Below are 12,562 nucleotides of genomic sequence, written 5' to 3' on the forward strand. Positions count from 1 at the left end.
TATCCAATCATGAGAAAAGGTATTTAAGGCGGCCAATTGCAAGTTGTTCTCCTATTTGAATCTCCTCTGAAGAGTGGCATTATGGGTCATCACAACAACTCTCAAATGATCTAAAAACAAAGATTCTTCAACATAGTTGTTCAGGGGAAGGATACAAAAAGTTGTCTCAGAGATCTAACCTGTCAGTTTCCACTGTGAGGAACATAGTAAGGAAATGGAAGAGCACAGGGACAGTTCTTGTTAAGCCCAGAAGTGGCAGGCCAAGACAAATATCAGAAAGGCAGAGAAGAAGAATGGTGAGAACAGTCAAGGACAATCCACAGACCACCTCCAAAGAGCTGCAGCATCATCTTGCTGCAGATGGTGTTCATTTTCCAGCAGGACTTGGCACACTGCCCATACTGCCAAAAGTACGAATTGGTCTTATATAATATTCTAATTTTCTGAGATGCTGAATTTTGGGTATCACTCATAATATATCTGTGTTTAATACATCTATATAATATATTAGTTTAACATTTTGAACTGAATTACTACAATAAAGCAACTTTTCAAAGGTATTCTAAGTTTTTGAGATGCGTTAGTATATATTTACAGTATTTCCTCAGGGCGAAAATCATTTACACAAGCTGTCAATTTATCGTCTCAAAAATAAAGTGGGGGAATAAACAGTGATGTAGCTCTCCCTCTCTTTCTCTCCCTTTCTTTCTCTCTCTTTTTCTCTCTCAGGAAGAAGAAATGTTCAGACCCAACATGTTCTTCCTTCTCCTGCTGCCACCCATCATCTTTGAGTCTGGATACTCACTACACAAGGTAATGCTTTTTAAGACCTTAATAAATATAATTTAAGACCCAAAAATGTAGTGAAAATTTCTTTGGTAACCTTAGTTCTTTCCCCGCTAATTTTAGCTAGCTTGCTGCTAATTTTAATTCTCTCCCCAGTAACATTAGCTAGCTTGCTGCTAACCTTAGTTCGCTGACCTTCGTTCTCTCGCCAGTAACACTAGCTAGCTCGCCGCTAATGTTAGCTAGCGCTCCACTATCCTTAGTTCTCTCGCTGGTAACGTTAGCTAACTTGCCGCTAGTGTTAATATGTGCTTTCCCACCGGCATGAAACAGACGGTCTGAAAATGTTATACCTACAGCTAATTTACAGTAAATTTAAGACAATTTAAGACCTTAATAACGCAGATTTTAATTTAAGACTTTTTTAAGGACCAGCGGGAACCCTGGACAATGCTCATCCACATACTGCGGATGTTAAAAGATGCTAATGGCCAGCTGCTTCTCCAGACCCATCCCTGATTGGTTATAAATGAGTGGGATGCTATTCTATTGGACGCTCTATCCCTACCATACAGTCTGCAGAAACTGTTTGAGAATATTGAAGCTGTATGGGTTGGATTAGCACAGGAAGGCATTAGGAACCTCTACAACAATTAACCAAGAGTTCCCTTTATCAGTGTGAACTTTTATCTTCCTTCTAAATGAGAAGAAATTGCGATTCTACACTTTTTTTTGCATGCAACTGTTTTTGTTAATGCATCTGTTTCTTTGATCATTAACACAGTGTATATTAGCTGGAGGTCAAAAGTTTGGACACACCTTCTCATTCAGTGTTTTTATTTATTTATTTTTTATTCCCTACAAATTAAATTAATAATGTAGTGATCCAGACTATGAAGAATTTAGGTTGCTCTTTTCTAGGGAGCTGTTAACTTGTAGTTTCTGAGACTGGTAACTCTGATGAAGCTTTCCTGTACAACAGAGGGAACTCTTGCTCTTCCTTTTCTGGGTTCTTCCTGATGAGTGCCAGTTCCATCATTCCACTGTAGACCATTTCTCCAGTAGAGCTATTCACTGTATACCTGTAACTCTACCTCTTCACAACTGATGCTCTCTAACACTTTATTAAGAGGCAAGAAATTCAAGTTAATTAACTCTTGATGAGTTCAGCACAGCTGTTAACTGAAAGCCTGAATTCCAGGTCAGTCATAAAGCTGACTGAGAAAATCCAGCAGAGATGTGCAAAACTGATCATCTAAGCTAGCTAAGCAGGAGGAGCTACTTTGAAGAATGTAAAATATAAATAATCTAAATATGTTTTCTTTATCATTTGGATGACGTTAGTGTTAATCTACAGTGCGCAAATGAATTTAAGGTGGTTTAAACCTTTGACTGGTACTGTACATGGAATTAAGCTTTTATGCATTTTTATGGATCACATTGTGTTAAACAGTCTCAGAATCCAGGTAATTATGGGCATTTCTTCATTTCGTACATTTCTCACTGCAAGACCCTCAGCAGCATCAGTGGAGAGGAGTGTTTCTGAGAAAACATGCTTCTTTATATGGCTGCAGACTCATAGAGATTCACGTCGTTTCTAATATCAGCTTATTAGAATGAATGCTGGGTAGTCAGGGCTGGCTCTGATGCGTCACTCTCTTCTCCCGCAGGGCAATTTCTTCCAAAACATCGGCTCCATTACCTTATTCGCCGTCATTGGAACAGCTATTTCTGCCTTCATCGTCGGCGGGGGAATCTACTTCCTTGGTCAGGTAATCCCTTTATATCTGAAGTGGCTTAAAGTGGCATTTATAAGCAGCAGGAGTCTCGTAAGCATTTCACATCCTCAATCCCTAATATGAATATTAATATCAGGCTTACTGAATAGGTGTGGACACCCTTCAATCATCTGGGCTTTATAATGAATTGATTATGACTGCCAAATAGGCCTGTAGGGCGTCTACACTTTAAAAGTATTTATTTCAACATTTTTGTATTTATTTTTGTTTTTTTTAGATTTTTGGGTTTGTGCAGAATTTGTTTTTGTTCTTTTGGCGCCATTATTCTGTCAAGATGATACAGAGACAAATAAAAAAAACGCCCACAGTCCACAATGGGGTACCACAGCAATTAATTTTGCAATTTTGCAACCATCCAAGACACCAACCATAGCAACTATCTGATACTATACAACACCGCAGCATCCACTCATAAACACCACATCAACTGGCTGAAATACCATTGCTCTCGGCTCTGAGCAGTGTAGAAATCTCTAGAAATCTAGCAAACTGTCAACAACACAACTTCATAGCAACCACCTTGGGTAGCATAGCAACCACCACCTTGGGTAGCATAGCAACCTCCTTGGGTGGCAGAGCAACCACCTTGGGTAGCACAGCACCTGTTGACAAATATCTGCCAAAATAGCAACGAACGTCTGACTAGTTAACTGTTGACGTCTGTCTAGATTTCAGTTTTCAGTCAGTGGTGCACCTGTGTTTTTTATTGCCAAGATAGCAATACACCAGAAATATACCTAAAAAAACACCAAATTTCTAGACCACCACACCCATCAGAATAGATATATTCACGACGCAGGTACACAGTTTGAACATAGACTGTTTGCAGTAGTGCTGTGCGATATGACAATAAGTATCGTTACTACAGTAAATTCATTAATTATTTATGCAAATATCTAAAAAGTAGGCTACGATGAAATGTATTGGCGTGGTCACTTTGCATAAACTCGGTTTATATAAGTGATAATTAAGTAATCTTCTTTTTTGTCATATTTTTTCGAAGAATAACTGAAAACATACTTAAATGTGATATATCATGATTGTATATATATCGTTATCATGATATCTAAAAAAATTCCATATCGTGATATATGATTTTTCCCATATCGCCCAGCACTGGTTCGCAGGTTGTAAGATTGGACCCAAGGATCATCTCTGGACAGTAGAGACAGTTACTCCAACAAAAGCAGGATAAACTCCTTTTAACACCCTTGATTTTAGAAGAAACAGTGAGAGAGTAGCTACCCCAATACTTCATTTCTCATTTATAGTGTAAGACTTAACGTTAATTGTTATTAAGAAGCTAATTTAATGCTAGCTATAATTTAAGTAGCACTTTGCACTTCCTAATATCCCATTCTCAAATATTTATCTGTGGAGGCAAAGCGTCCTCCGCAGCTGTATGGAGCTAATGTGATGCGATGTGTAATGTGTGTTAACTGGGTTTCCATTAAAGCCAGACTCCCAGTCTCGGTGGGATTCCCCTGATAAATAAAATAAATAATCCGGTAATGGTTTCGCGGCTTTCTAAAGTACTTTAAAGGAACGCTCCCCGTTAAATTATCCATAATGTAGTACATGATTTTCCCCTTCCCGCGAAAGCCAGTGTGAGGAAATGAATCCAGAATCCCCCAGGCAATTTATAACAGCACAGAAGCAGTTAGCCGTGAATTAGTGGACATGTGACTGAGGAAGTTTGTGATTAAGCTGCTCAAAAATGCCTTTAATAAAAATCTAGGAGGAGCAGGGGTGAAATAATGGCGTTTTCATAGTGTTGTACTGTGTGAAAACTTTACAGGGGTATAGGTACAGTATTACTGAGGGCAGGAATTTGTGTAAGATAAGCAATTATGAGCTTCTTTTTCATCTTAAAGTAGCTGAATGTAGACATTAGAGTAGGTGTCTTTAAATATTTGGACATAAACTAGTGCAGGGGTGTCCAAACTTTTTTTGTTGGGGGCCAGAAGGAGAAATATATTTGTATTTATATATATTTATATTTATACTTTAAATAATACATTTTTCCTGATTACTTTCATTTACACACTATTTTACTTGACTTACTATCTTTATCTATCTTTGACAGTGTTGTGTAAACTAAGATTTTTCAAATTAATGTTTAATTTAATGATGTCTCTTAATATCAAACTCCTTAATTACGGCAACTTTTAGACTCTTTGTCCCGTTTTTCTGCTCTAGAAATGCGCACTCTCTCCACTTTTAGACTCTTTGTCCCGTTTTTCTGCTCTAGAAATGCGCACTCTCTCCGCTTTTAGACTCTTTGGCCCGTTTTTCTGCGCTAGAAATGCGCATTCTCTCCACTTTTAGACTCTTTGGCCCGTTTTTCTGCGCTAGAAATGCGCCTCCTCTCCGCTTTTAGACTCTTTGGCCCGTTTTTCTGCGCTAGAAATGCGCATTCTCTCCACTTTTAGACTCTTTGGCCCGTTTTTCTGCGCTAAAAATGCGCCTCCTCTCCGCTTTTAGACTCTTTGGCCCGTTTTTCTGCGCTAGAAATGCACACCCTCTCCGCTTTTAGACTCTTTGGCCCGTTTTTCTGTGCTAAAAATGCACCCCCTCTCCGCTTTTAGATTCTTTTGCCCCGTTTTTCTGCGCTAGAAATGCGCACTCTCTCTGCTTTTAGACTCTTTGGCCCGTTTTTCTGCGCTAGAAATGCGCACTCTCTCTGCTTTTAGACTCTTTTGCCCCGTTTTTCTGCGCTAGAAATGCGCACCCTCTCCGCTTTTAGACTCTTTGGCCCGATTTTCTGTGCTAGAAATGCGCACCCTCTCCGCTTTTAGACTCTTTGGCCCGTTTTTCTGCGCTAGAAATGCGCACTCTCTCTGCTTTTAGACTCTTTGGCCCGTTTTTCTGCGCTAGAAATGCGCACTCTCTCTGCTTTTAGACTCTTTTGCCCCGTTTTTCTGCGCTAGAAATGCGCACCCTCTCCGCTTTTAGACACTCTGGCCCGATTTTCTGTGCTAGAAATGCGCACTCTCTCCGCTTTTAGAATCTTTTGCCCCGTTTCTCTACGCTAGAAATGCGCAGCCTCTCCGCTGTTAGACTCTTTGGCCCGTTTCTGACACCTAGCATTCAAACTTTGAATCTCACATTATAAAAACCTGCTTAACAGCGGGCCAACTTTCATTCTATTTCTAAAATACCTCGCGGGCACATATGTTTAAATCAGACAGTCAAACAGTATCAAACAGTAGCGTTAAACATTAAATCATCAGTCTGAACCAGTGCTGGACGATATGGGAAAAATCATACATCACGATATGGACTTTTTTATATCACGATAACGATATATATCATGATGTATCACATTTGAGTATGTTTTCAGTTATTCTTCAAAGGATATGACAAAATAATATCATTGCTCACTTTTTTGTGTCACAAAAAAACACATTATGAAGCGAGTTTTTGCTAATATTACTTTATTATCACTTAAATTATGCAAAGTGACCACGCCAATATATATTTGCATGAATAATTGATGAAATTACTGTAGAAACGATAGAGACGATAGAAGGTAAGTAGAAGGATAGATATTTTTCTATGGTCCCCACGATATTTATCGTCATATCGCACAGCACTAGTCTGAAGATTAAACAATGTTAAGCAAAGCTAATCTGAGGACTTTACTTAGCTAGCATGAATGCTAACATTCTGCTCACCACAGGATATTATTTAAATAAGTCATACAGTAGTGTTAAACATTAAACCACAAGTCTGATGATTTAAAAAATGCTTAGCATTGCTAATCAGAGGACTTTACTTAGCTAGCATAAAGGCTAACATTCTGTTCACCACAGGACATTATATAAATAAAGTCATACAGTAGCGTTAAACAGTAAACCATCGGTCTGGAGATTTAAAAATGCTTAGCATAGCTAATCAGAGGACTTTACTTAGCTAGCATGATGGCTAACATTCTGGCACAGAGTGTCAGACAGCTCAGTACAGCTGTTTTTGACTAACTAATGACAAAGTACTGATGATAAAAACATGTAAAGTCTTAGTTGGTTAACTAGAAATGTTAACTAACAGGCTAACTAGCTAGCGCAACACCAAAGCACGGACCGTTTTCCTCCCAAATGGGGCTCAAATTACATACGTTTAAAAAGTAAAGCATTAAAACTGCATATACAGTCGAGTGAATTAGCATACATTTCAGATTATGTCCATGTTTAGTGGCTTTATTTTTCCCATTTTTTCGCAATTTATGTGGCTAATTGTCCCACCCATTCAGCTGCTACTCGTATATCCCCCCATCAAGAGGAAAGCGCAGCGACTCGGTTCTGATGCATCAGCTCACAGACACAGCCTCGTGCTGATCCACATCACCCTAGGAGTGATGAGGGGAAAATGCACCATCTACTGTACCCACCCAGAGAGAGCAAAACTAATTGTGCTTCCTCAGGACTCTGGCAGCTGGTGGCAAGCTGCATGCCCTGGATTCGAATCAGCAATCTCCTGATTATAGTGGCAGTGCTATTTTGAATGAGCTATTTTGGTCTGTATTAACGAGAGACAGAGCAGAATTTTTTTCACGTCAGATGCTTCTAACCCATTACATTACCACCAATCATCTCGGATACTATGACTACTATACGATAACACCCTAGCAACCACCAAACAACAGCATAGAAACAGTGTTAAATACTGTAGCAGCCACTGTGCAACAGTGTAGCACTCATCTATCAGATACTATGCAACATTGTAGCATCTAACTGAGATATCCTGGCAACCCCCTAAAGCAACGTTATATAAACCATTATTTCGTCCTTTTCTTTTATTACTGTTATTAAAATAGGTGTCTGCCAGAGTCACGTATCTGTTCACATCTGTTCACACTTCTTTCTATTAAGGGGAAAAAGGGAAACCACACATTTCACACATTTTACCACCACATCAGACACAGATTCCTTATCGCATTTACGATAAATGATATGTCACACCATTGCTTTAACACTGATGAAGTTCGCCTATTGACTCCATTCAAAAAGCCCATGCCTGCTTTGGGCCTGTTGATTATGAGAATAATTCGCAAAAAAATATCTATAATTTTTAACCATTCATGTATTTTCCAACAGGCGGACGTGATTTACAAGATGAGCATGACTGACAGGTGAGTGACTTACTGATTTACTGTTATATCTTGTGTTAGATATGTGTACAATACCAGTTCAAATTTGGGACACAAACTTACTTTAATATTTTTTAATAGATTAATACAAAATCAATTTTAATCAAAACTGTTAAGAAAAACATACAGAATTATTTTGTAAGCAAAAGTGTTGCCTAGATTGGACAGTTTTGCACATCTTGGCTAAATTTTCTTAGTAAGCTTTATGAGGTAGAGTCACCTGGAATTCAGGCTTTCAGTTAACAGCTGTGCTGAACTCATCAAGAGTTAATTACTTGAATTTCCTGTCTCTTAATAAAGTGTTTGAGAGCATCAGTTGTAAAGTTGTGAGAGTTGGTGTACAGTAGGGGTGTAACAGTACAGAAAATTCACGGTTCGAGGTTCACACCTCGATCTAAACCCCACGGTTCAGTGCGTTTTCGGTGCGTTTTCGGTACATTTTCGGTACATTTTCGGTACATTTTCGGTATGGTTGGTGGAAAAAATAAAGAGGCTGGTCATTCTGTATAGCCTCTTCTTTATTAACTTCATGATATCAATGAATCTTCATTATAATCATGTTTAGTTTTTTGGGATGGAATGTTGTAACAGGGCTCGAGCTCTTTTAAATGCTTGAAACCAGGGCTCTCTCCTACTGTCATCATGAGAGGATCCAACTTTTAGATCTTGTTGGAACAAACAATGAGCCTGATTGTGGCGCTTTATTAAGAAAAACAACTGCATTACTTAAAGTGCTTAAACTACAAATATTTTTCCTAAACATATTACTGGAGAGAGAGAGAAAGAGAGAGAGAGTACGAGCGCCTAACCCTGCGTTCACACTGGAAAGTGGCAGGCAACCATTAATTTGGTTCCACAAGTCTCCTATAGACTGCTTGTACCGTGTGTTCTGCGTGTGTTTACGCAAATCGAACCATGTATAATACATGTACAGTTACATCCCTCTTACACAGTGAATAGCTCTATTTGAGTAATGTTCTAATCCATATTATATGAAGCAAAAACTACTCAACTAAATAAAGAACAAAATGACAGTCAAATTTTAAGAACTTTGAAAGTATACTCAAGTGCAGTCTCAAGGACTGCCAAAAACGTAATGATGAAATTGGCTCTCATCAGGACCGCCCCAGGAAAGGAAGAGCAAGAGTTTCCTCTGTTGTACAAGATACGTTCATCAGTTACCAGCCTCAGAAACCATCTAAATGCATGGATGATTCAGTATTCATTTACGATGTTGGGAAAAATAAAAACATTATATGAGAAGATGTATTCAAACTTTTATTTTTAAAAATAAAAACAGTGAATTGTGAGTATATAATATCTTGTTTTGCAGTTTTGCGTTTGGTTCTCTGATCTCGGCTGTGGATCCTGTAGCGACCATCGCTATCTTTAACGCTCTGAATGTGGACCCTGTGCTGAACATGTTGGTGTTTGGAGAGAGTATTCTCAACGACGCTGTGTCCATCGTACTAACCAAGTAGGTTTTCATCTGTATTATCACATATCATATTTTATACTGTATATTAAATAGATTTAATAGATTAACTTTCCACTAGGGGTGTACAATATAAGTTAAGATTGTAAATTAGTTTAAGATTTTTAAGGCAGTGTTTAGCTAGCTAAAAAAATGACACATAAAACCTGTAATTTTCTTAATTTAAAAAAATCATATATATGGCTGCAAACATGAATATATATTGTATTGGGTTATATTATGTGGTTTTATTTGAACATTTTCAAGTAACTAATTACTACTGTTATTATTTTGTATTATTTATCTTTTATTTTATTATCTACTCCTATTTTTTAAAAGTTGCTTCGTTTTCCTTTTTTTGTGTGTTTAACTCCTTTAGACCTAGTTTTCTTTTTTTACCTTATTTTATCTCTTAAATACAATTTGAAAAACCTTTATTTGATAACTTTTATTAGGTACACCTAATCTTATGTTCTTTTTTCTTCTTCTTCTCCTTCTTCTTCTTCGTATTATTAATAGTATTACTATTGTTAAAATGTAATTATAAGTATAAAGTAAAAAATAAAGTAAAAAATACCCTTTTGCCATTTACCCAGGCTGATTTTACTGGATTTTTTTTTTATAGTTTCTCATTTTAGTTAAACCAGAATAAACTTTTACATTTAAATTATAATACCTTTCAATTTTAAACATGGTATTTCCAAGTGAAAATTTGACCCGACCATAGGTGTCAAGGTGGTCTCGCTCTGGATCTTTTGATGCCTGATTAGACAATTCTGACCAATTACACAAACCTGAGGCAGGCTATCGTAACTTATTAAACTATAGAAGAAGAAAAAGGACATTATAGGCCCAAAGAATGAGTCCAGACCTGAATCTCTTTAAGAATCTTTGGCATGTGCTGGAGGAGAAGACTTTGTGCCGTGTTCCAAATCTCTTTTTTATCTCATTTTTTTTTTATCTCATTGATACAAGATCTTGGGGAGACATTAATGCAGCTCTGGACAGAAATAAATGTTGGGACATTGTGGAAACGATGCCACAGCGATTCCCATTGCCATCATAATTAATCAAACATAAAGGCGCTCCAGCCAAATATTAGATTGTGACCTTTTTTTTTGACCAGGCAGATAATATACTGTATGTATAATATATTTATAATTAATGTGTAATAAATATATAATTGTGTATTATAACCATGGGGTGGAGATTCCACTGAAAGAAAGGGATGAAACCGAGTGTATTAATGTATGAACTGAAGGAGGGGGAGGTTGGAGGATGGGGAGAGGGTGTCTGCACTACTACACTACTTCTCATTATTTCCAGTTCCTTGTTCCCGTAGCTTCTTCACGGCCTCTGCCGTCCTTTCCTTCAGCTGCTTCCTCTTTAAAGCTCAAACACCCACAACTAGGCCATACGCTCACGAGTCCCAACAACCACACTCTCTCTCAGTTCCCACAGAATTACTGCAGGCGGCGAGTAAAAGAGAGAGAGAGAGAGAGAGAGAGAGAGAGAGAATAATCGAGAGAGAGTGCCCAGCAATATCTTGGCCACAGGCAACACCAGAACATGAGTGAAACTGGCATCCATGCAAAGACAAAGCGCTGGCACAGTCTGTAGCAGGGTCAGTATTTACTGTGCAGAGGGTGGGCAGGGGTACTAGTGTCTACCAGTGTTCAATCAGTAATAATATTCACTATATTACCAAAAATATTCACTTACGCATTCGAATCGCTTCATGTAGCTTCAGATTAGATCATCACTACACACCTCTTCACTACTTCATGTAGCTTCAGAATAGATAATCACTACACATCTGCAAACTTCATGTAGCGTCAGAGTTCATCACTACACACCTCCAAACTCCATGTAGCTTCAGATTAGTTCATCACTACACACCTCCAAACTTCATGTAGCTTCAGATCAGTTCATCACTACACACCTCCAAACTACATGTAGCTTCAGATCAGTTCATCACTACACACCTCCAAACTTCATGTAGCTTCCGATCAGTTCATCACTACACACCTCCAAACTTCATGTTGCTTCAGATTAGTTCATCACTACACACCTCCAAACTTCATGTAGCTTCCGATCAGTTCATCACTACACACCTCCAAACTTCATGTTGCTTCAGATTAGTTCATCACTACACACCTCCAAACTTCATGTAGCTTCAGATTAGTTCATTAGTTCATCACTACACACCTCCAAACCTCATGTAGCTTCAGAGTTCATCACTACACACCTCCAAACTTCATGTAGCTTCAGATTAGTTCATCACTACACACCTCCAAAGTTCATGTTGCTTCAGATTAGATCATCACTACACACCTCCAAACTTCATGTAGCTTCAGATTAGTTCATTAGTTCATCACTACACACCTCCAAACTTCATGTAGCTTCAAAGTTCATCATCACTACACACCTCCAAACTTCATATAGCTTCAGATTAGTTCATCACTATACACCTCCAAACTTCATGTAGCTTCAGATTAGATCATCACTACACACCTCCAAACTTCATGTAGCTTCAGATTAGTTCATCACTACACACCTCCAAACTATATGTATCTTCAGAGTTCATCACTACACACCTCCAAACTTCATGTAGCTTCAGATTAGTTCATCACTACACACCTCCAAACTTCATGTAGCTTCAGATTAGTTCATCATCACTACACACCTCCAAACTTCATGTAGCTTCAGATTAGATCATCACTACACACTTCCAAACTTCATGTAGCTTCAGAGTTCATCATCACTACACACCTCCAAACTTCATGTAGCTTCAGAGTTCATCATCACTACACACCTCCAAACTTCATGTAGCTTCAGAGTTCATCACTACACACCTCCAAACTTCATGTAGCTTCAGATTAGATCATGACTACACACCTCCAAACGTCATATAGCTTCAGATTAGTTCATCACTATACACCTCCAAACTTCATGTAGCTTCAGATTAGTTCATCACTACACACCTCCAAACTTCATGTAGCTTCAGATTAGTTCATCACTACACACCTCCAAACTTCATAGCTTTAGATTAGATCATCACTACACACCTCCAAACTTCATGTAGCTTCAGATTAGATCATCACTACACACCTCCAAACTTCATGTAGCTTCAGATTAGATCATCACTACACACCTCCAAACTTCATGTACCATATTTGTCTATTTAATTAAACATATTTATCTAATAAAAGGACTAGAAATGTTTAAATAGAAGAAGAATATGAACAATAATATAAATAATCTGTATAATTATAATGAGAAAAGAGAAAACTCATATAAACAGTGTGTGCTTGATTGAGAACGGGGTTTCCCATTAAACTCATTACTTCCTGT

The 12,562-nt window shown here is 38.0% G+C and overlaps 1 protein-coding gene across 1 annotated transcript in view; it reads left to right on the forward strand.

Moving 5' to 3' along the window:
• Positions 1–12,562, forward strand: part of slc9a8 (solute carrier family 9 member 8) — a 76,249-nt gene that overhangs the window by 38,598 nt on the left and 25,089 nt on the right. The window contains exons 5-8 of the mRNA XM_049463132.1: positions 730–813; positions 2,457–2,558; positions 7,682–7,716; positions 9,068–9,211. Coding sequence (XP_049319089.1) covers positions 730–813; positions 2,457–2,558; positions 7,682–7,716; positions 9,068–9,211 — 365 coding nt within the window. The remainder of the gene's footprint in view (positions 1–729; positions 814–2,456; positions 2,559–7,681; positions 7,717–9,067; positions 9,212–12,562) is intronic.

The sequence above is a fragment of the Astyanax mexicanus genome, chromosome 13 (assembly GCF_023375975.1).
Source record: "Astyanax mexicanus isolate ESR-SI-001 chromosome 13, AstMex3_surface, whole genome shotgun sequence".
NCBI lineage: Eukaryota > Metazoa > Chordata > Actinopteri > Characiformes > Acestrorhamphidae > Astyanax > Astyanax mexicanus.